Below are 26,053 nucleotides of genomic sequence, written 5' to 3' on the forward strand. Positions count from 1 at the left end.
CCCAGCCCACAGGTGGGGCTAATACACGCCCAGTTTTGTGCTGTATCGAGGATCCTGGAGGTCGGGATTGTCCTGGAAAGTGGAGTTACAAAACCACGGAGGCCTGAGGACAGAGGCCCCCAAACACGGCCAGGACCTTCCCTAGGTCATAGAAGCCCAACAAGCTGGAATCAGTCCTTGCCTGGGTGAGCTTCTGGATACCCTCCGCCATCTGGAAGGCTTAGAAGGAGGGGGGAAGTCTACACCTGGGTCTGATTCGTCCACCAGCTCATGCAGCAGGTCCACGGCCTCCATGACCTTCATTTCCTTGTAGAAAAAGCCCCCAAACCAGGCGTGCTTGCTCCTGACGAAATCCACTATCTGGTACATGTACATGAGCTTGTACGTGGTAAAGACATGGTCCAGGAGGGGACCCAACACGTAGTTCTGGAAGCCGGCCTTGTCTTTGGCAGCCTCTGGGTCCACTTCAGGTAGGTAGACCAGGGAAAGGTCTGGGTCCACTGTCACCTTCACCCTGAGAGGGATCCAAAGCGCAGGGCGGCAAGTGTGCACCTGCTGAGGGATGTCTGCAGGCCTAGCCTCCCGCTTGCCCCTGGTTTTAGACAGCTTTTTTGTTTGTTTGTTTGTTGGTTTGTTTGTTTTGAGATGGAGTCTCGCTCTGTTGCCAGTCTGGAGTGCAGTGGCACCATCTCAGCTCACTGCAACCTCGGACTCCCTGGTTTAAGCGATTCTCCTGCCTCAGCCTCCGGAGTAGCTGGGATTACCGGCACATGCCACCATACCCAGCTAATTTTTGTACCTTTTTTTTTTTTTTTTTTTTTTTTAAGTAGAGACAGGGTTTCACCATGTTGGCCAGGATGGTCTCAGTTTCCTGACCCGCTTCAGCCTCCCAAAGTGCTGCGATTACAGGCGTGAGCCACCGCACCCGGCCAGTGAGGTAGGTTCTTAACCTATAATTACAGACATGGGAACTGAGGTCCAGAATCAGTTAAGTGAATTGCTCAAGAACAAATACTTAAGAATTTCATCACTGAAATTAAAATCTAAGACAAGACCTGACTTCAAGTCAAGAGGTCTTTTCTTTAACCATAACTAGTGATGCCAACGAAGTTATTGCTGTTGTTTTAATGATACAGATTTGCCCATGGACATCAGGAAAAATAAGGGAGGAACCCAAGCAGGCTGGTGTGATAAGACACGTCAAGGTATGATTCTCAGAATCTTTACTTCCTCTCTGCTGTTCCAAATGGTGGCAAAAAGCCTTGATTTAGCACTGGATAAAGTTACTTTGGGAGGAATCCTGAGGATATTTCAATGAATATTTAAGCAATGACACTGATTGTATATTTGTTCAGCGGGATATTGTGGGACTTAGATGAGGTATGCTTTTTATGCTAAGCAAAAAGGTGCAATACAAAGAGACTATATTCAAAAGGATGTAGTGAAAATGTAAATGTGTATTCTTAACACAGGTAGTGCTCACAGGTTTGAGACAGGAAAAAAATGAAAATGAAGTTTTCTCTTTCAGTATTAATCAAGTCTTATCTCTGCTCATACTTTTAATCTCCTATTGCATCGACCATTTCTGCCTTTTAGGAAAGGGGAAAAAAGGAATAACTGCCTTATTCTGATGTAGAGTAAGAATATGGAATTAAGATAGTCCAAAGACCTAAAAGTCTCCTCTGGTACCCCCATTTTAAGGAGTATTCAGCAGAAATAGACAATAATGGTTTAAAGGTTAAAAGGAGTTTTAGATGATTTGTCAAAATTTTGGCCATTTCACATTGATGTAAAGTAAATATCAAAAAGAAATTCTCAGATAGGTGATTTGACTAATGTAATAGGTGAAAAGACAGAATTTAAATGTTGTGAATGAAAACCAGATATCTAAAACATACAAGAATATATCAATGCCTGAATTCTACTCAATAACTTGTTATATATGATGAAAAAAGGATGGTGAACAATGAAAGAAATGCAGAAGGTAAATGATCACATTTATGAAAATAAATAGACCCATAGGAAATTAATTCATTTAGCAAATATATATGGAGGAACTATTATTTCCAGGCACTATTTAAAGAACTTAAAATTAAAATAACCTATTAAAATGCAACAGCAATGGGGATTATAAAGTCATATCAGTAATACTGAAGGACAATAGCTATACATTGTGCTTTGTAATGCAAATTGGTTCATTTTTTCTGGAAAATAATCTGCCCATATACTATAAGAGTTACAGAAATGCTTCTACTTTTTGGCCTACTTATTCCTATTTTTGGGAATTAAATCTCAAATAAATAAAAGAAAACAAAGTAATTTTACAAAGATAAATATAGCAGTGTTATTCTTACAATGAAAACTGACAAAAAGGGCACAAGGCTGAATATGCATATTCATGACAAAAATGAATGTGCATTTGTACATTCACAAAGATAGAAAGATAATTACATTCACTTATTTATTCAATAACTATTTACTAGGCACTTATGTGGACCAGCCGCTGCCCTAAGGGCTGGGGATAGAGTATAGAACAAACCACACACGGTGTCTACCAGGATCCCTGGGGGCCTGTGTAAAGTGTCTTCATGCAAACTATAAAAATGTGGCTTTTCATGCACACGTATGTTTATTGTGGCTCTATTCACAATAGCAAAGACTTGGAACCAACCCAAATGTCCATCAATAATAGACTGGATAAAGAAAATGTGGCACATATACGCCATGGAATACTATGCAGCCATGAAAAAGGATGAGTTCATGTCCTTTGCAGGGACATGGATGAAGCTGGGAACCATCAGTCTCAGCAAACTATCACAAGGAGAGAAAACCAAACACTGCATGTTCTCACTCATAAGTGGGAGTTGAACAATGAGAACACATGGACATGGGGAGGGGAACATCACACACTGGGGCCTGTCAGGGGGTGGGGATCTGGGGGAGGGATAGCATTAGGAGAAATACCTAACGTAAATGAGTTGATGGGTGCAGCAAACCAACATGGCACATGTATATCTATGTAACAAACCTGCATGTTGTGCACATGTGCCCCAGAACGTAAAGTATAATAAAAAACAATGTGGGTTTTCTGAGCATGTGCAGTCCTGTGCTTGGCTAGAAGAATGCCTCCTTTCACAAAGTGAAAGGTAGCTGTGCATGAGAGGGAGCACAACAGCCAGGGCTCATGGCTCAGAAGTGGAGTGCGAACCAGTTTCCTGCCCTCCCAGTCCCTCAGTGGACATTCTGGTGCAGAGAACATTTGGCACAGCCATAGGTGGTAGTTCTGGTGCTTGCAATTTAGGAAAGAAGAAAAACAGTGAAGAAATAAATGCACGAATGCATGTATAGTTACAAAGATACGTGCTCCAAAAGAAAGGAACATCATTGGATGAAAGTGTATGGCAAGGAGACCTGGGAGGCCCCTATAGTGGGCAATCCAGGAAGGCCTGAAAGAAGCTGAGATCTTGGTAAAAGGGTGGGGAAAGCATCCAGGTAGAGGTAATAGAATGTGCAAAAAACTCCCTGTGACTGGATAGAGTGTGGTGCATTCAAGGAATGGGAAGACAATGGGTGTTTGGATTAAAGAGAATAAGGACAGCTAGGCGCAGTGGCTTGTACCTGAAATCCCAGCACTTTGGGAGGCTGAGGCAGGTGGATCACCTGAGGTCAGGAGTTCAAGACTAGCCTGGCCAACATGATGAAACCCTGTCTCTACAAAAATACAAAAATTAGCCATGCATGACGGCAAGACCTGTAATCCCAGTTACTTGGGAGGCTGAGGTTGGAGAATTGCTTGAACATGGGAAGTAGAGGTTGCAGTGAGTTGAGATGTGCCACTGCCCCAGCCTGGGTGACAGAGTGAGACTCCATCTCAAATAAATAAAATAAAATGAAATAAAATAAAATAAAGAGAGCAAGGCAAGTCAGGTGCAACCTGAAGTAGAGAGGTAGGCAGGGGCTAGACTCTACAGGATCTCATAGATAAGGAAAATCACTTTGTTCTTATTCCTAAAGATGGCATGAAAACATTGAATGGTTTTAAGTGGGAGGGCAGTGATATGATCAGATCTGTGTTTCCAAAAGATCCCTCTGGCTGCAGAGTGGAGACTGATTGTGGAGGATATGGTTATGGGATTTGAGTGACTTGAAGTAAGCCACTATAGTTGTCCAGTGAGAGATGGATGAACTGAAGTAGTGGCAGTGGAGAACATAAGATACAAATGATTTGAGACCTTCTTAGATGGTATTGACAGGTGTTGGAGGTGGAGTGGCCATGTAGGGTGAAGTGGAGTGTCAAGCATGTTTTTGTTTATCCCCAGTAAAATTTTGAAAGTGAACAATTTAAATAATTTGGTATTGTATTCATTTCCTAGGGCTGCTATAACAAATTAGCACAAAACAAGTGACCTACAACCACAAAAATTTATTATCTCACAGTTCTGGAGGCCAGAAGTCCAAAATCAAAATATCAGCAGGGCTGTATTTCCTCTAAAGACTCCAGTGAAAATCTTTTCTTGCCTCTTTCAGCTTGTAGTGTTGCCAGGCATTTCTTGGCTATGGCTGCGTTACTCCAGTTTCTGCCCTCAGTCTTCACATGGCCTTCTCCTTTTATGTCTTTTATAAAGACACTTATAAAAAGTGTCTTTAGGAAAAAGAACCCTCTTTGTCATTGAACTCGGGGCCCTTCAAGATAATTCAGGATGAACTCATCCTGAGATCCTTAACTTAATTACATCTTCAAAGACCCTGACCCTTTTTTTCAAGGTGGGTCACATACACAAGTTCCTAGGATGAGGATGTTGACTTATCTTTGTGGGAGACGCCATTCAACTCACTACAGGCATCGTGTCAATTATCCTTTACATACCCCTCAGTAGGGGTTTCTAGGACTGACCTGTGTGCACACATCATTTGAGGACCACTGAAGGTTCAGCTTTTGGTTCCCAAATAACCTCTAGTAATTGCCAGATCCAAAGGACGCACTGGTCCTTGTGAAAACTTTGTCCCCCACAGCATCCTGTACACACTGTCTTCCTGGGACACAATCCATACATTTAATCACCGGGTATTGAAGTCTCCTCTAAAGCCCTTGAGGACAGCGATTGTTTCTTGTTCTCCTTTGTACCCTCATGACTAACACTGTGCCTGGCCAAGAAGGAATACACGGCCTTCTTTGAGTCACTTTCACACCATGCCATAAGGGGACCCAAATATAATTTTTTTTGTTTCTATCAAATCACAGTTAAATAATTAATTAAAATTGCTGAAGAGCTGCTGCAAATTATTTTTGAATGGAGGTAGGATATAAGTAAAAATCACCACTTAGTATATAGTGTTTATGTAGCTGCTGGTGATCTGAAGATAAATTCTAGTTCTTTTTTTTTTTTTTTTTTTTGGCGACGGAGTCTCGCCCTGTTGCCCAGGTTGGAGTGCAGTGGTGCGATCTTGGCTCACTGCAAGCTCTGCCTCCTGGGTTCGTGCTATTCTCCTGCCTCAGCCTCCCGAGTAGCTGGGACTACAGGCGCCCACCACCACGACTGGCTAATTTTTTTTTTTTTTTTTTTTGTATTTTTAGTAGAGATGGGGTTTCACAGTGTTAGCCAGGACGGTCTCGATCTCCTGGCCTCGTGATCCGCCCACCTCAGCATCCCAAAGTGCTGGGATTACAGGTGTGAGCCACCGTACCCGGCCTCTAGTTCTTATATTTCAGTAGCTCAGTCTGTTGGAGAGACCTGTCTGAACAAATTAATTATAAATCAGTAGTAATTACTGTAATAAAGGCACGAATGAAATGCTATGGAAGCATAGAATAAAGAGCAACTAGTTGTTTTAGGGGTTAAAGATAGCTTCAAAAAGGTGGCATTTGAAGGACGAATGAAAAATTTCCTGGGGGAGGATATTCTGAAGAGAGATGAAACCAACAGAAAATCCTATTGAAATAATAATGGCAACACAAGAAATAAAAACTCAGATGTGCTTTAAGAAAAATGTCATTTTAACAGAAACAGAATGCAGACAGGAAGTGGTTAAATACATTCAGGGAATAAGACTTGGGACTAAATGCATGTGTAAGGAAAATGATGGAGTCGGAACCACCACAGGGCCATCCCTCAGCAGACCCTGGGTCTCTCTTTTAGAAATGGGGTATCTGCACTCTTCAGATGTTAATTGGAAATGTGGTCTGGGTTTTCTCTGTGACAGGCTGTAAATCTATATTTTAGTCAGGGTTTTGCTCTTTTGGATTAATATATATAATGTCCTTGAAAGCCCTTAATTTTTTTCTTCATTTTTTTTCCTGAGGAAAAAGAACTCTTTTAAAGGCTACATGATAGTGCTGGATTGAGCTCATTTTAACAAAGGTCACAGCATTTTTGAGTAGTAAACACTATTACTAGACCTTTCCAGTATCTGGATGTTTGGCAGGCATGCCTCCAGCTCTGGAATAAATGACTAGAGCTTCAGGGGTGTATGACAGCTGTGGGCCTGTGAAGCCTGTGGGTATCTGGAAAGAGGCAGATGCATCCTGTTTTCCCATAACCACAGCCAAAAAGAGAATCAAGGCAAAAAGCTCCCTTTCACTTGAATCAACCAAACTACTGAGCAGGTTTAAAGCTTGTCTATTCTACCGGCTTCAATTTGGCCTTAGAAACCAAATGGGTAATAGGAGATTTATTTGAGAAGCTGCTGTCAGGAATCTAGGATTACTTTCAGTTGCAACTCAGCTACACCTGGAATCAATTCCTAGGGTAGTTCTTCCTGTGATGATAATATCAGCAATTAACATACTTGTATTTATAAGGCTTATTCTTCAGGGAGTACTCAACCCTTGGGAAAGGTCAGCTAATTAATTTCTGCAGTGTTTCAGATTAAACTGTTGCATGTTTTATGACCTTGAAGATTACAGTGATTATTAAGTCACAAAATATTAAATCACTTTTGCAAGGACTCCCAGGAAGGAAATGATAGAAAACAGGCAAAGAACTCAGGTCTTGTACATTCTGAGAAGTGTTTCCACCACTGCCCAGGAGCAAGATCCTCAGAGGATCACCTTAACAATAATCAGTCATTAAACAAGGAGAAAAAATTAAAGAGAGAAGCCACATTTCCAACAGAGAAATAACATGCTTCAGCATTCCAAAGAAACCCTAACGATGCTCCTGTGAAGTCATCTAAAATTATCCTTATTTCTGGAACACGAAGATAACTTCTTAGCAGCTATGAAATTAGAGATTGGAAATTTCTTCTGTGACGTGGTATAAAGATCACTGGACCCCGATCCGTGGAGACCCAGGTTTGAATGTTGTCCCTATAATTCATTAGCTATGGTGTCCTGGGCAAGATATAGTACTTGGCATCTTGGGATAGATGAAATAAATATATTATGAAAATATGAAACATATATTATGAAATAAATCTATTAATAACTGCCTGATAGGGTACTCTTCTTTTCATTGTATGAGCCAGTATCCCAGTTCCAGACACCATCATCTTGCACTTGCGCCACCGCAGTTGACTTCTAATTGGTCTCTATTCATTCTCGCTTCTCTACTGTATCTTTTCCACATAGCTGTTGAAGTCGTCTTTTAAAATAAGAATTCAGAGTGTGTCATTCTTTTGCCTAAAACCCTCTACTGGCATTCATTCATATTTAGAAAAAGACATAAATTCCTATCATGGCCTAAAAGACCATGTGTTATCTGAGCCTTGCTCACCTATTTGGCCTCATCTCCCCAGTGTTCTTACTCACTGTACTCCAGCCATATTCACCTTTCTGCCCCTTGACCAGACAAACTTGCTTTACCTCTAGGCCTTCAGTAATCAGAGAGGCTCTTCCCCCAATTCTGAATGGCTGATCCTTTACTCTTTCAAATCTCAGGTCAAATATTATCTCCCTAGAGAGGTCATTCCTGACCACTGCATCTAAGTAGTGTCCTGTTATGTTCTAACCATTTTTTCCTTCATAGCAGTTATTACAATGTGAATTCATCTTGTCTAGCTAATTAACTATTTATTATCAGTTTTCCCTGACTGTACTGTAAGCTCTCTCAGGGGCCATATCTTGTCTAATATTTTTTATATAGTTTATTCCTAGAGTTAAGAGCAATACCTGACAATCTAGCATATACTGGGCACTCAACGAATATTTTTTGGTTGAATAAATGTGATAATGCCTATAGAAGTGTTTAGCCCACAAAATGCTTAAATTTGCTGTCTATATTTTTCCTCTTGGGGACTTTCTTTTTCTAGGATAAACTTTTCCGGGCCAATAAGAAACAATGATAAAAATAGGTAATATTTATTGAGCTCTTACTAGATGCCAGGCAATGTTCTAAGTGCTTTTAATGAATTAACTCATTTACCAACACTTTAGGGTACGTTCTATTATTATCCTAATTATTAAGGTGAGGAAACTGAGGAACAGCGGGGACAAGTAACAGGAAAAAAGCCAGTAGTGGTGAAACTGGAGTTTGAACTCAGGAAATTTGGTCCCACAGCTATGATCACATCACTAGCCTACTCAAGATCCCCTTGTTAGCAAGGCATTCAAGTCTTCCAACAATCTGGTAACAATGAACCCTCCAAACCTCTTCTCTCATTAACTAATTCATTTGCACATCCATTCAACATATACTGGGAACCTGCTTTATGCCAGGCACTGCTCTAGGTCCTGGACTAAAGAGCTGAATGACCCAGTTCTTTTCCTCAGGTCTTTTTGGTGGAGGGATGAATAGAAATATGAAAATCCTTATTTTACCAATGCTATCAGCACAATCAAACCTTTTATAAATCTGAGCAGGAACTTTACTTATTTTACTACCTAAGATTTTCCTTTTATGACAAATGATGGGCTTCAATGTTTATGAAGTATCTTTCAGATACCTGATTTCTCCGAACACTGACCCAGCTTTCAGAGTAACCAGAACTTTAGTACCATCAGGGCCTCCGAGAACTTGGACTTCTCCATGCTTGATGATATACATTTCCTTGCCAATTTCTCCCTACATTTTAAATATAAAGAGGAAATGGTAGTTATTTTATTCTTGACAATTATGCTGTAAATTAAGAAATATAAACTCTTTTAGAGGAGTAAATATAAATGAAGGAAGCAAAGAACATTAGTGTGAAAGTAATTGTCTTAAGACCTAAAGTATTTACAGACATTGGTTAGACATATCATATGAAAGGAAATGATTAGGAAGATGATACTTCTCAACATGTGAGTACTGTTTGCTTCCCTTGGATACATGAAGATATTTCAGTTAGCACATTGCTTTAGGAAGGACCCTGGGTGGAAGAAGTAATTGATTTTAAGCATGGTCAAGCCTTGCTTTGATGACCACCACTATGCTTGGTAGAAGTTGCTTGGTCTAGCCAAAGAGCATAGACTGCAGTCGTTCAAGGGTCAATTCTATTCTTCTACCCATGTCATCGAGGTCTGATTTGGGGAATTGGGGCATAGGAGATCTTTGAGTTATTATTAGTATTCCATGCTGAGATGAAGTATTAATGCAGTAGGTTGTTTTACTCAGTTCTTGCCTATCTTTGGGGACCCTTGGGACCAGGGGAATGATATTTGTTCAAGCCCTAAGAATTAAACTCCTGGAATGTTCACATAGCCACTGGTTAATGGTGTTATTCTATATTCCTGAGCCAGTGTAGCAGGATGTACCAGGCTGTCAACACTATTTAATATAATCACAAAGATTTACGATGTGTGCATCCTACATATTTTGAAGTCTGAATCATGTCTGGTCATGCAGCTATATGCCCCATTTAAGAACATTGGACCCAAGACTAACATGAGCTTCCCTGGGTGGAGATATTTTGCTCATGTTTCTGTGGTCCACTGGAGAGAAAAATGCATCCATGTGACCCTCACAGAAATAGGACCTAGTAAGCCTGTGTCTGATTTCTCTCGTGTTTGCCCGTGTATATCTTTTTCTTGCTATTCCTGCATTTTATTCTTTGCTATAATAAATCTCAAGCCATAAATATAACTTTATGTTGAATTGTATGAGTTCTTGTAAGTAAATTACCAAACTAGTGGGTGGTTATGAGGCCCTTGGAACACATCTTCTCGCTCTAACTTCCAAAAAGAATAAATGTCTTACAAGAGATCTAATGGCACTTAGGTCAAGAAAGGCTATTAAACTTTAAATAGACCAGATTGCATAACACTAGGCAAACTATTTGGATAGCCTACATGTCTGAATGAGTAGTGCCTTAATCACCTTTAGCTATATAAAAAAAAAAATCATTAATAGATAAATTCACTTACTTGGCTTAGGAGGGGACTGGGTTATTTGAGTTATTCAAATATTCTCATTAACCATACTTTGAAAGAATTAGAATACACTAAAATCAACTCGAGATTAAAAGATTTTTTTAAATTTTTATTTTAAAAAGTATTTAGCCTACATCATGCTTTGGAAGAAAAAAAATATTGACTGTAGTTTACTCCCCGAGATGGCTGAGAAAATGTCAACTTTGTTACAGTGCTGAACGCAGGCTTGACATGTAGAAGACACTCATTTATGAATAAGGAAAATATAACTTAGCTATTCTCTGGGAGATTTTAAAGTCCTTCCATACCTAGGTTTATTTTCCTGAACATCAACTATTGTTGCTTTATAATTGCCGGGTTGTGTTTAAAGTTATCAGAATCCACCTTTTAGTTAATATCCAGGAAGCTGAAATTCTTATTTTATCTCCCCATTACTCTTATAAGGAAGGTAAAGTAAGTACTATTATTTCCTTTTTACAGAAATTAAAACAAAGGCACAGATTGGCTTAGCTAATTAGTTAAAGTTGTATGACCCAGTAATTAGAAGCAAAGGAAGCCTAGAACCCACATCTCCTAACTGAGCAACGCAAGAAATATGTTTAAGTTTTGCATTGTGCAAAATATTTTTTTAATTAAAATTTTTTGGTTGTTTTTGCTCTGAGACAGGGTCTTGCTCTGTTGCCCAGGCTAGAGTCCAGTGGCACGATATCAGTTCACTGCAACCTCTGCCTCCCACATTCAAGTGATCCTCCCACCTCAGCCTCCTGAGTAGCTGGGACCACCGGCATAAGCCACCATGCCTGGCTAATTTTTGTATTTTTTGTAGAGACAGGGTTTTGCCATGTTGTCCAGGCTTGTCTTAAACTCTTGGACTCATGTGATCCTGCTGCCTTGGCCTCCCAAAGTGTTGGAATTACAGGCGTGAGCCACCGCACCTCGCCTGTGCAAAATATTAAGCATATATTTATACTCAAAAACATATAAAAGTAGAAATTCCAACATAAATGGATCTTATTATATTTATTTACATACTATTAATGCTAATAACAATATCATGTCTTTGCATATTACTTTAAAAAATCATTACATTACCTGACATTTACATAGCTCCTTATTTTAATTCCTATATTTGTTCTAACAGAACATGCTACTTTATAACTGCAAAGCATTTCATAGATATTCATTCATCTAATTCTTGCAAAAATCCCAGTGAAGTCAAGTAGGAAAGGCATCATTACTCTTGTTTAAAAATTGGTAGTCGAGGTTTAAAAAATTAAGTGTCTTGAGCAAACGTATAAGGCTCGCAGGTGACAGCGCTAGAACTAGTGGCACCTATGTCATCTGACTCCATATAATACATGAAGACAGACCATATCTAACGGTGACTCCAGTATCGGGACTGATCTCTTAAAAACCTATAAAATAGCCATGAATAATTTAAAAAATAAGGCATGATGTCTGAAAATTAGTTTTCCAAGAGATACTTTAGGAAGTAATGATGAGGACGGGGTCATATTCCTTATTCTTTGCATGAAGTAATTCTCAAGGAACTGGAATGATTTTTCAAAGGCAGTTATTACAACTGACTGGAGGTAGAAGTACATAGTGAGTACTTAAATACAGTTCAGCTCTTTTAATTATTTTTTAATGCTCATTTCAATAATTTGCCAAGGAGATCTGGCATAATCAACGAACCAAAACTTCCACTATTTCTTGCATATTTCTAGGCTAATTTAAGCCCTTTCTGCAGTTTAATTAGCATTCAAATTAAGTAGACATTCCTCAGAGAATAAGGGCTGACAGCATGTGCAAAATAAGATTGAACCAAGCTCTGGTTGTTAGTGTGTGGACTAATTTGGAGAAAGTATGAAAAAACAAGAGCTTCATGTAGAGTGAGGTAACCCCTAGAGAGAGTGCACTTCAAAATTTCAGGGTTTCTGTGTAGGAAGCTATTTCTAAGGCTCATGAGGGCTTTGTGACACTCAAGGGCACCCCAGCAGAAAAGAGCAGTGCTACTTAAAGTGTGGTTCCTGGGTCAGCAGCAGCAGCATCACTAGGAGATTGTGTAGAGGTGCAAATTCTCAGTTTACTGAGAGTTCTCACTGCAGAAATATATATCAGAGTTTTTGGGAATGAGGTCCTAGAAACTGATGCTTTAACAAGAGCTCTAGGTGATTTCTGCCCTGCCCTAGAGCATCTGAAGAAAACTCCCACTCTTTCAAGCCGCCCAAGCTACCACTCAGTCAATTCCTGGGGATTAGGTAGGTCAGCAAACTTGGCCCCAAATGCCGTCATCTCTTAAATTCTATAGATAACCTCAAATTGAACATATGTTTTTCCTTCTCCTTGCCTTCAATATTTTGTGACAACGATAAGCAAAACAAAGCTGAAATCAGCCGCCTGAAGTCCTGTCAAGTAACAGCCTTTCTTCTCTGTCAATATCTACTATCATGCAAATCCCTTCTTAAAGAAATGTGACTTGTCAGTCTAATGTCTCCTCATTTCTACTTTCCACCCATTTATTCCTTTTCCTGCCTCATTTGTCTCCACTGATGTTTTTGTTATTGAGTGATGAATGTGATGTGAAGAAGAAATTAGAAATGAGAAGGTTGCATCTACTCTGCATTTCATACTTTGTTAAACAAATTTGCACTGCTTAGGGGCACAGGTGCTAAAGTTTATGTGAGTTATCACAGTTTTCAATCTCTGTTGCTACTGGCCCCAAATGAAAGGACATTTTTTGGTGCATTAAAGTCATGTCATTCCAGTACACCACTGCCCCCAAGGGGTTCTTGGACTGCACTGTGACTTGTATTTCCCATTTTAATAAAACTGATTTCATATCACTAATCTGCCTTATTTTAACTTGGACTAATTTGTGTGGTATTGTATATTCTTGGTTCCCATTTTATCATAATCTCTCTTCCATTTCCCCCCTTCATCTATGAAAGCTCCTTCTCAGTTGCCCTCTCTGACTCTTCTTCGTTGATCTCTTCCACGAACACTGGAGCTCTTCAAAGTTAGAGCCAAGGCCCTCTTCTCTGACCTTTCCTTGAGCTTTTCTTGAAGTCTGTTTCCTTTATATTCCAATTCCCAGTAACCCCCAGTTCCATCCTCTCTCATTAGACTGATTTTCACTGTGTACTTGGCATCTCCACCTGATGCCTTGAAGTACCTCATACTCCATTTGACTTTGTCTGTTTCACCACAGCCCATCACTCGCTTCTGTTCCTAGGATATGCCAACCTCCATCTTCCCTCTTGGCTCATGGTTCCAAGTCTTCATAAAAAATACCATCCTAGGCCGGGCGCGGTGGCTCAAGCCTGTAATCCCAGCACTTTGGGAGGCCGAGACGGGTGGATCACGAGGTCAGGAGATCAAGACCATCCTGGCGAACACGGTGAAACCCCGTCTCTACTAAAAAATACAAAAAACTAGCCGGGCGAGATGGCGGGCGCCTGTAGTCCCAGCTACTCGGGAGGCTGAGGCAGGAGAATGACGTGAACCCGGGAGGTGGAGCTTGCAGTGAGCTGAGATCCGGCCACTGCACTCCAGCCTGGGCGGCAGAGCGAGACTCCGTCTCAAAAAAAACCAAAAAACAAAAAAAAAAACCAAAAAAAAAAAAAAAAAAAACCATCCTGTCCACTTCTTTTTTTGAAACTAAAGAACTGTTTATGTTTAGATTTTTTGAGGGTCACTCCTGACAACCTAATAACCTCCCCATCTCCCAACCCTGGATCTAAATTAAGTGTCGTTGCCACTGCATACTCTTCTGGCAACTTCTATTTTCCCTTTATACAACTTAGCACATTTTGGAATTACGCATTGACTTAATTTCACTTGTTTATTGCTTGTCTCTCCCATGAAGCCAGTGGTTCTTAGTTTTGGCTGCATTTTAGAATCATATGGGAGCTTTTAAATAATACTGGTATATGGGCTCCATCTAGACCAAATCAATCACTGAGGGGTGGAGCCCAGACGTCTTCATTCAGGTGATTCTGATGTGCACTGTGAATTGAATACCATGGCACTAGAAAGGTAGGACCCTAAAGGACAAGAACCGTCTTTTTTTTTTTTGCTCAGTTGCCCAGCACTGTTTCTGGCTCATTGTATTGAGAAACATTTCCTGAGTTTTGTGGAATAAATCATTCTAAAATTGTTCTAACATTTGCCTTATTATAGTTCTCTGTACTCCCTCTATAGACACAGTTCCTTCCTTTTTGCCTTAGCTCACACTTCTTTCCTCTACCCAGAACGCCTATTTCCTCTTTCACTTGGTTTACTCCAATTCATTTTTCAAGACTTAGCTCAGACCTTATCTTCTCTAGGAAATCTTACCAGTAACCAGGAAGGACAGGTGCCCCTCCTTTATGTCCTACAACAGCTTGTGCTTTCTTTGACCATAGCATTTAACACATTATTTTGAAATGATAAAAGTGCCTCTCATCTTTATTCGCTTGTGAACCCACCGAGGTCTTGGATCATCTTGCATTTTTTTTAACTACTCATTTTTCTTTTTAAATTTTGATTATTGAGTTTATCTTTGATTTAGTTTCTCACTATATAAATCCCAGGGTCATAATTCCTTTTCTCCCCCTTCAAGTTAGTGATCAGAAATATGCAAAAATATTTATCTGAGGGGATGTTTGTTTTATTTATGATAGCAGACATTTGAAAATTGATCCTGATACGTCCCTAGACTGAAATATCATGCAGCTTTAAAAAATCATATTGTAGATTACTTAATACATAAAATGTTCATATGATATATTGTTACATGACAAAACCTGTTTCAAAACATATGTACAGTATGATGCCACTTTTATAGCACAAGCTGTATCCATCAGTCAATAGAAAAAGATAGGCCAAAATATATGAAGAGTGGTTATTACTGGATGGTGGAATTTATGTCCTTATGTTTTTATGTGTTTTCTATTTTAAAATAATGAATATGTATTATTTTGCAATCATAAAAAGCACAGTACAGGTTTTTAAAATGTGGCATTGATTATTCACTACTTGGGAGAGCAAAATGAAGGTAACTGATATTTTGCCGAAGACATAAAAAAGGCTGAACCACCTATCGCTTCTAGAACTTTTGCCTCCACTTTAAATATTTGAAATTAATGAGCTGTGACAATTGATAATTAACATTTATACAAAGCAGTTTTTCAGGCTACCCATACTTCTATCCTATAATATGAGTAATGAAATCCATATTGTCTTATTCCTTTGTGAACTCTGAGGGCGCATTATTGCTGTACAGAGCTATACATCATAATAATTTCTATACTATGGAATTCACCCTGAACAAATTTTGTTTAAACAATGCTCTTGACTTATGTCTGAAATCCTCAAATTCATTTATTAGTTGTGCATTTGAAAAATAGCATACACTCACCTTTTTGCAGACAAAGTCACCAGGCAAATAGAGAATGGATTTCAATCTTAGCAACATGTCATAAATCATCTGTGTATCACAACCCTACATAAAAAGAAAAATAATTCTTATAGAAACAACTAAAAGGCTAATATTCCAAATGAATTCAAAACTCAATGAAAATAAACAGTAATATATATTGTTTGTATTAACATAAAAATATTAACTGCCAATGGCTATGGACTTGTCATGACCCAAAATTTAGAAAAAAAATACCTATAGTATAATGGCAAGGATTTAGATCTTGCTCAGATAGACTTGGGTGTGAATCCTGTCTCTGCTACATATTGCTACATAACCTCTCATGCCTCAGTTTACTAACATGTAAAATGGGGATAAAAATGGTACTTATAACAAAAACTTAATATACTTAATGACAGCTATTAATGGTAATATACTAATAATAGATTGTTAGTATATTAGGACCAACATAGATCAAAATCTTTGCTAGATATTTTTCTTTCTTAAAACATGTTTCATACCATTGTTAGATATTATTATTTAACATTGCAGGCTTGTCTATCTTTCTTCTTCAACTCAATTATCTACTTAAGGCAGGGAAAATGTACACAATAGATACAAAAGCAGTATCTGTTGGGTGAATGTTCGTATTCACTTTAATAGTGTAAGAAACACTATTTGTTTGGCTATAGGTCTATATTTGTCTTCTGTTTAAATAATTATATCTATAAGAGCTAAAGAAAAATCTTTAGGTGCTACAAAAACTCACATAGCAGTTTTGAATCTTTTGCTTTCAAAAAATATATATTTTCTCATGTTCTTGCAGAGCTGCTAACATGTAACAGCTTTCCTCTTGTGGGTGGTCCTGTCCACCCCTTGAGGGAATCATGGTTTTGCTGTGAACTAATTATAGAGTCAGTGGCAGAGAAAGGAGAAGCTAAGGGTCTGCTCTCATTTGTGGATCGGACAATCGTTCCTTTAGCAATCACCAGTTTTCTGTAATAGCTTCGGTAACAGACACTTGACCTAGATCCATATGAAATTTAGACTTCAGGGTTGCTTGACTGATAAGGCAAACTAATAATTTATGATTGAAGTATCTCCAAGTAGCCATTGGTGAGAGGTATTCAGATGAATGTAGTGTTAGAATTTTTATTTTTTATTTTATTTATTTTTTTTTTTTGAGACGGGGTCTTGCTCTGTCACCCAGGCTGGAGTGCCGTGGCCGGATCTCAGCTCACTGCAAGCTCCGCCTCCTGGGTTCACGCCATTCTCCTGCCTCAGCCTCCCGAGTAGCTGGGACTACAGGCGCCCGCCACTTCGCCCGGCTAGTTTTTTGTTGTATTTTTAGTAGAGACGGGGTTTCACCGGGTTAGCCAGGATGGTCTCGATCTCCTGACCTTGTGATCCGCCCGTCTCGGCCTCCCAAAGTGCTGGGATTACAGGCTTGAGCCACCGCGCCCGGCTAGAATTTTTAAAAATCACTTCAGAAAGTAAAGCTTTTGGTTCTTTAGGACAGAAAAAAAGGCCAAGGCCAGAAGATATATCTTCTTAATACAGTCTAACAAATACTGATGAGAAGCTGTTTTGAGCAAGGCTTTGTATGACAACCTTGGAGGAATTAAAGATGAAAGAAAGTAACTTTAGTTGGGGTGATTTTGTAAGTAAACAGAAAAGCTGTAATTGATGGTAGAAGATAATCATGTCATAAAACATTCCACAAATACACATAAAACTTGTAAGATAAAGAGAGTTAATTTTGCTTGGGAGTGGGATGGGAGAGAGGGGAGGCACCAGAAAAGTGCTCATTTGGGTAATAAAATTTGAATCATTTGAGGATGAGGATGATTTGCATTTGTAAAGATGCACAAAGGCCCTTTTAGGCAGAGGGAAATTTACCTTTTCTTTGCTTGTTATGTATTTGCTTTGCACAAAGTATATACATTTTATTTATATTTGGTTTAGTCCTAGTATGTCTGATAGGTTAGCATATTTGCTAAAGCAAATTACAAACATAACTTTTTCTTTTTTTTTCTAAAAGGCATGGTTCTTTTGTTTTCAGTAAAAATTAAATAAATAGCCCAAGTGCTTAATTTCTTTCAATGCTGTCATCATTTCGGAATAATTTCACTTCAGATATTGGTATTCTGATCCATTTAAAACTCACTTAGAAAAAAGACAAACAAACTGTGGATTGATTTTTGAATCTTCTCCACTAAAGAAAGTTTGTGTCTTTGATATGGTAAAGAAAATCCACTTGAAAGATGCTTGGAAGTTCTTGAACATGCACGTGTCTGGAATATTTCTGCAATGAAGGTAACTCTCAATCACTCATATCCGTGGAGAAGATTTACATTGTAAATGATCAGAAATAGAAGATCTCAAAAGATCCACTTATATTTGTTTTTATATAAATCATCTGAAGTTTTGGCACTAATTTTTAAGGTTTTAATTATAATTTGTAAATAAAAAATGACATTTGTATTCCTTGAACAATTCTTATCAGAATGTATTTGATGAGAATTCCCAACTATATGAAGTTGTATTCATGGGAAATATTAATGATTTTAAATGCTGTTTTCCTGTGGCAGTAATTCTGATTTTATATAAGTATATCTATAATATATATAAATTATGTATGTATGTATTATGTACATATAATATATAATGTAATATATTATAAAAATATATATAATTTAAATATAATCATATGTAATACATATATTTTAGATGTATAAAATTATATATATAAAATCAGAATTACTGCCACAGTAATCAGAATATAAGTATATACACACACACACACACAAATATGTGTGTGTATAGTAAATTCTTATAATTTTATGTTGCCTTGGCACCGATTTTGAATGTAAGTTTAACTTTCTCATACTGGAAGCGGAATCAGTCACTCTTGATACGGTTTCCAGTTCTCTGCCTCTTTCCAGTTCCTCAATATGGTTGATCCAGACACCTGCTTTATACCACTGCCTCCTGGTGACCACCGTTCTATGGTACAGCTGGATGCAACTGACTAGAATTGCCCCACTGACCCTCAGAGCCCACATAGATGAGCAGATATTCCACAGTGACTACCTGTCAGTCACAGCAAGACCTCATGGAACTCATGTCTGCTGTAAACCAACCTGTCAGAACTTCCCCTGGGAAACCTCCCTGGGTAACACCCTGGATCCCAAGAAGGCTTTGGCCCATTCTCTCTCTCTCCACTGGTTGAGCACGAGTGTTCCCCCCTTCCCATTGGCCCTGTGAGGCGTGCTGCCCTCTTCTCTCTGAGATCTGTAATTAATAAAAATGCTTCTATTATTTCATGGGTTCTGTTGTGCTTCCCCTGTGTCTCGCCTGACTGACATATCCAAACCTAACTTTTTTTCCAGTACAGGGTTTTCCAAGGGAGTGGCTATCTTATAGGAATAAACTGGACACGGATCAGACAAAAGCCACAAGAGCATCAGCCAATATAAATAAATTCCCTGTGAGAGAAATGTCTGTTCATGGTCGACCACCTAGGCACGAGGTCGTCGACTGGGATCAAGTAGTATCCCATGGGCCGGGCGCGGTGGCTTAAGCCTGTAATCCTAGCACTTTGGGAGGCCGAGACGGGCGGATCACGAGGTCAGAAGATCGAGACCATCCTGGCTAACACGGTGAAACCCCGTCTCTACTAAAAAATACAAAAAACTAGCCGGGCAAGGTGGCGGGCGCCTGTAGTCCCAGCTACTCGGGAGGCTGAGGCAGGAGAATGGCGTAAACCCGGGAGGCGGAGCTTGCAGTGAGCTGAGATCGGGCCACTGCACTCCAGCCCGGGCGACAGAGCCAGACTCCGTCTCAAAAAAAAAAAAAAAAAAAAAAAAAAAAAAAAAAAAAAAAAAAAAAAAGTAGTATCCCATGAAAGGCACACTGTGAATAGCCACCACCCATATCCTCTGGAGCCCCGTGAGGGCAAGGCTGGAGTGTATGGCCACTCTCCCCAGACAGACCCCAACCCCAAGACCAAATGAAAGGAAATATAACAGCGTGGCAGCACAGTCGGCCTCCGTTTCCATGGACTCCACCTCCACGGATTCAAACAACTGTGGATGGAGAATATTCAGAAACAAACAAACAAACAAAAAAACAAAATAGCAGTACCACAATAAAAAAATACAAACAAGAAATATGGTTTAACTATTATTTACATAGCATTTACATTGTATTTGGTACTATAAGTAATCTACAGATGAGTTAAAGTATACAGGAGGATGTGGGTAGGTTATTTGCAAATACTACGCCACAGATTTTGGTTTCCTTGGGGGTCCTGGAACCAATCCCCTGTGGATAGCATGGGATAGACTGTATTGTTTTCAATACTGAAAAAATTGGAAACAACATACTGTCAACCTATGGGCAGATAAAATATTGAATATTTGTAGATTGGAATATCGTAAAATGGTTAAAATAAATCACAGATCGGCTGGGTGTGGTGGCTTACACCTGTAATCCCAGATTTTGGAGGCTGAGGAGGGCGGATTGCTTGAGCTCAGGAGTTTGAGACCAGCTTGGCCAACCTGGCGAAACCCCATCTCTACTAAAAATACAAAAATCAGCTGGGCGTGGTGACACGTGCCTGTAATCCCAGCTGCTTGAGAGGCTCAGGTGGGTAGATCGCTAGAACCTGGGAGGCGGGGTTGCAGTGAGCCGAGATTGCACCACTGCTCTCCAGCCTGGGTGACAGAGTAAGACCTTGTCTTAAAAAAATCAATAAATTAATTGGAAAAATAAAGATAAAAATAAAATAAACTATATCTATTTAAATATGATTAAATTCAACCAATAGTGTAGTCTGAATATAGAATATATTCCGTATGATTCCAACTACAAAAATCTAAACACACTACTGCCAGTTTACGTTCATATAACTATAAAGTAAAATGATAAAGATGAGGAGTGGAGGGACATCCTCAGATGAGGGTCTTCGTGGCCACCTCTAGGGAGGAAGAAAGGAGAATGGGTCTGGGGAGAAGAACTGATGAAACTTCAACTTTCATTTTTATTAATTTTAAATTTTAATAAAATGTCTCCCTTTGCGGAGAAATGTGTTCAGTCTTCTTTCCCCTTTTATTCTTTAGGTGGGCTCAGGGGCAGATAGCACCAGTGAAGGAAATCGGATCTATGGGAAGTGTGAGACCAACCTAGGAGATAAGCCTGAACATAGATAAACAAACAGTGAGCACTTTTCTCGGCAGGAATACACACAAGCATCTACATCCATAGCTTTCAGCTGACGGCTTGGATTTCCTCAGAGAAAAACATTTGAACCAATCTAAAGATGACTTTTTATTAACATACTCGGATACCACATGGGTCAAGTCATGCAAACTGAATCTAGCAGCTGTATATAGTAAAAACTTAGAATTTAAGTTCCACCAATTAAGTGATTCTGTCCCTCAATGATTACTTTATGAAAAGACGCCACTAGCTTTGGGGCAGCTTTTGTTTAGGACTAAATCCTTCTTATTTGGATTTAGGCCTAGTGAAATAAAGTTTGCATTGTGATGTCATTATATTTTATAATGTGTTTGAGAACTATTATTATTCTCTTTCTTTCTCCAGAAAATGATTATTTTCTTGAGATATACATTGCTTCATTATTGTGTGATTTAAAAAGAATTACATCCTGGGGCAACTTTTTCTCTCGGTAACCCAGCTCCATTTTGTTTAGTTAGGAAATTTTCTGATGTATGAAAAGACAGGATTGCTTTGTAAATGTCTCTTTTTTCTATAAAGTGAGAGTACCTGAGAAAGTATCAACATTAGCATTATACTAGTATATAACATTTGTATTATGTTTTACTGTCATATCTTTTTTTTTTTTTTTTTTTTTTTTTTGAGACGGAGTCTTGCTCTGTCGCCCAAGCTAGAGTGCAGTGGCGCGATCCTGGCTCACTGCAAGCTCCGCCTCCCGGGTTCACGCCATTCTCCTGCCCCAGCCTCCCGAGTAGCTGGGACTACAGGCGCCCGCCACCTCGCCCGGCTCATTTTTTGTATTTTTAGTAGAGACAGGGTTTCACTGTAGTCTCGATCTCCTGACCTTGTGATTCGCCCGCCTCGGCCTCCCAAAGTGCTGGGATTACAGGCGTGAGCCACCGCGCCTGGCCTTACTGTCATATCTTTACCTGTTTAATTCTTCCAGCCTCCCACTGATGCCTGGCATTAATGAATAGATGGTCATCACTCCTGGTTTTTAGATAAAAACTGGAGTCCCAGGAAGCCTGTTGACTTTCTCTAAGGTCACACGTACGATAGGTATTGGAGGAGGAGTATCACCAGAGTGTGTGTTTTTATCTACACTTGGAGCAACTTGAGATCAAAGTGTTTGTATTATTCACTCTTGTATTCTCAGTGTCTCACCAGGGTTTAGGGCATGTTGGATGCTAAATAAAAATGGCTGACATATAGAATGAAGCTGTTAGAAATTATTCCATTTTGGACAATGAGAAATTCAGTGCTGTACAGCTGTGTTACAGATTTGAATGAGGATATTGGAGATTTGAATGGAGTTGGGAGAAATGTTACTTTGATTCACAACAGAGCCATAGGTTAGATGGTGTTTCTCGTACCCAGGAAATTCCACTTTTAATAATGGCAAGCTCTGAATACAAGTGTAAGGTTGGTAAAATTTTTCCTTGGAATGTGTACTCTCTTAGTCCTATAGAATTTCTCAATTTCTAGGCTCATTTCTGCTTTCTTTGAAACAGAACTTAAGATATCATCACTATTTTATAACTCACTGTGAATTTAAGTCACTCTCAAATATAAGCAATGGTCTTCAGGGCTTTTTCCATCTCAGCCTGTTTATTACAAAGGGACATGCTTTGTTCTATCTTAAACCCCTTTCTCATTAAACAAGTACGTTATAGGTGATATGACTGGGGCAGGGAATTCTGAATTCAGTTCTTCATGTCATTGACTATGTGAGGCATGATACTGATTGGTAACTGTTGGGACCAGCAAACTCAAATGTGATAAAAAATTTGCAAAGTGCTGTGATGTCATAATTTATTAATATTACTTAGACCTAAACTTACAGTCAATATTTGCAACACTAGTAAAAATAATCTCTGTCAAACTTTCCCTGAAAATTGGCAATAGTTCTAATTTTCTAGGAGTTTGGGTCAAAGTGGGTAGTCATGAGTTAGAATCCTGAAGATGAATCTAATCCAGCAGTCCCCAATCTTTTTGGCACCAGGGACCAGTTTTGTGGAAGACAATTTTTTTTTCACTGATGGGCAGTTGGGGGGATGGTTTCAGGATGATTCAAGCACATTACATTTATTGTGCATTTTCTTTCTATTATTATTACTTTGTAATATGTAACAAAATAATTATACAACTCACCATAATGTAGAATCAGTGGGAGCCCTGAGCTTGTTTACTTGCAACTAGACAGTCCCATCTGGGGGTGATGGGAGACAGTGACAAATCATCAGGCATAAGATTCTCATAAGGCACATGCAACCTAGATCCCTTGCATGCATAGTTCACAATAGGGCTCCACTCCTATGAGAATCGAATGCCACTGCTGATCTGACAGGAGGCAGAGCTTGGGTGATAATACCAGCAATGAGCAGTGGTTGTAAATACAGATGAAGCTGCTCTCACTCACCCACCACTCACCTCCTTCTTTGCTGCCTGGTTCCCAACAGGCCACCGACTGGCACTTGTCTGTGACCCTGGGGTGGGTACGCCTGATCTAATCAATTTTTCTATGATCAGGCAGGGCCACAGGAAGAATCTGATTTTACCTGTGTAGAAACTCCCACACGGTTGCATCAGTTTTATTTCTCCATTTAATAATAACTATGTAATTTACTATGTGCCAGGTCCTGATATAAGTGCCTCATGTATTTTGAGTCCCTTACAGCCAAGTATATTATCTCATTTATTTAGTGTCTTCCCTCCTATCGAAGGGCTCCAGAGGGCAGAAACAACATGGTTGCAGTAGCTGGGCAGCAGCCCTCCATGTCTGGCTCAGTGCTTTAGACAGAGCAACTGCTGAGGATGTATAGTTGAATAGAGTTCATTTAGATTATAAACTCACTATTCAAAACATTTTAAAAAAAATCTAGTGACAATACTTTATTGCTGATACCATTAGGGTAAAAATAAAGTTGGTAGAAACGAAACACAAATCTCACTGTAGTCTCACTCTCACGTTCTGATTTCAGGCCCTGTGGAGTATATATGTGATGACATATCAGATAAGTAGGATGCCACTGCTGGGGATCTGCATGTGAGTGTTAGAAAGCATGCTGCCATTCCGGTTCTATTCCTGGCTCAGTCTGTCACTCACACACAAAACACTTCCTTCTCATCCTTTCTTCCTTGGAAGTCACAGCCTTTGCAGGTTCTCTTTGCCACATAATCGCAAACAATGAGTCAAAGATCCCAGTGAGGTGTCCTGTTGGGATGGGTTCTGCATAATTACCAGAGCAGCAAATAGACATATTGTGCCTTCCTTGTCAGACTGAAGGTACCTACGTTCCAATTTTGGTATCTGTGGGTCCCTGCTTTCCTACTGACTGCGGGCTGTTTCTAAAGTATGCGCTTCTAATACCAGCCACTAGGTGGCGCAACAGAACTTACATTAAAGTTTCTCCCATTTCTGGTAACGTAGTGGTAGAGGCAAAATGTGATTTCCCTAGCATTTAATTTGATAAAATATATTTAAAAATCGAGATCGAAATAATAAATCATCAGAAATGAGGGGAAATTGCCCAATCTCATAGAAATGAATCACTCCTTATTAGCTTAATACTTATGCTTGGGCCTGGAATAACGTGAAATCTGCAAGGAAGAGGAACCATTTTTGTGAAAAATTAAAATATATATATAATTTGACTATTCATCTCTAAGCTATTTCAAATCTCCGATCACCCATGTTGAAGCAGCAAATCTTACTAATTAACCACAATTTATTGAAGCAAAGTTTTAGTGAAAATCTGTGACTCTAATTCCACCTGCTTTGATTAAGAGGAGAAAAATCCTGCATGAAATTCAGAGGCTTTTCTTAGCAGGAAAGTAGAAAAGTGTGTGTGACTGTAGATATCTATCTGATGTGCCAAGTCTTAGTCTGTGAATATAGCCAAAGGATTGCCTTGGTCTTGATCTTTTTTTTTTTTTTTTTTTTTTTTTTTGAGACAGGGTCTCGCTCTGTTGCCCAGCCTGGAGTATAGAGGCACAGTCATGGCTCACTGCAGCCTCAACCTCCTGGGCTCAGGTGATCCTCTTGCCTTGGCCTCCTGAGTAGTAGGGACTACAGGCACCTGGCTAAATTTTCTATTGTTTGTAAAGATGAGGTCTCACTATGTTGCCAGGCTGGTCTTGAACTCCTGGGCTCAGGCAATCCTCTTGCCTTGACCTCCCAAAGTGCTGGGATAACAGCCATGAGCTACTGCACTGGAGCAGCTTGACTTTTGACTCTAGTGAAACTTTTCCAGTTCCTCCCTACCTTATCAGTTATCCAGATAGGGCTGGCAGAGAACTGAAGGAAAGAATGATAGAGTGGTGTAAAGAAAGCCGTGCTCAAACTGTCCCAATGCTTAGAGCTCAATGACCTCAGTCAGGTAAGTTGTTTGCTCTCTGTAAAATGGGATAGTAACAAAGCTTTCATTGGAAGTGTATTAGTTTGTTAGGGCTGCCATAACACAGTTATACAGGGTGTGTGCTTTAAACAACAGAAATTATTTTCTCACAGTTCTGGAGGCTAAACGCTTAAGATCAAGGCATCAGCAGGTCTGATTTCTTCTGTGGCCTCTCTGCTTGGCTTGCAGATGGCCACCTTCTCACTGTGTCCTTACATGGCTTTTCCTCTGTGCACTTGCACCTGTGGTGTCTCTGTGTGTCCAAATTTCCTCTTCTTATAAGGACACCAAATTGAATTAGGACCCATCCTCCTAGCCTCATTTTAACTTCAGTGAACAGGTTAATCCTTTTCCATGCTTAGGAGTTTTCGCCCAGGTGCTTCTAGTTTCTCACTCCATAGGCTCCTCCGCGTCCCACACCTGGGCCATTCCCTCCTTTGTGCAGTCAGCTCCCTGGGTGCGTAGTGGCTTTCAGTGAAGATAGGAGACTGGTTCAGAAGCAGTGCAAGGATCAGTCAAGTATAAATTATGAGATGTAGGGTGGAGGATCACTATTCATCCTATTTCCTTCGTAAGAAAACAAATTTGTGTAAACTGCTAAGACTATCTCTATGAAAATAAATTTAGAAAGATTCCATACCTACGTATTTTCTTTTTTTTTTTTTTTTTTTTTTTTTTTTTTTTTTTTTTTGTGGGTGTCCCCCCTTCCCCCCGCGGGGGGGGGGGGGG

At 39.5% G+C, this 26,053-nt stretch overlaps 1 protein-coding gene across 1 annotated transcript in view; it reads right to left on the reverse strand.

Moving 5' to 3' along the window:
- CNGB3 (cyclic nucleotide gated channel beta 3) overlaps positions 1-26,053 on the reverse strand; it is a 157,181-nt gene that overhangs the window by 14,660 nt on the left and 116,468 nt on the right. Inside the window, exons 14-15 of the mRNA XM_025394403.1 lie at positions 15,687-15,770; positions 8,881-8,999 (exon numbers count right to left, since the gene is read on the reverse strand). Of these exons, the coding sequence (XP_025250188.1) occupies positions 8,881-8,999; positions 15,687-15,770 (203 nt within the window). The remainder of the gene's footprint in view (positions 1-8,880; positions 9,000-15,686; positions 15,771-26,053) is intronic.

This window comes from Theropithecus gelada, chromosome 8 (genome assembly GCF_003255815.1).
Source record: "Theropithecus gelada isolate Dixy chromosome 8, Tgel_1.0, whole genome shotgun sequence".
In the NCBI taxonomy this organism is placed as follows: Eukaryota; Metazoa; Chordata; class Mammalia; order Primates; family Cercopithecidae; genus Theropithecus; species Theropithecus gelada.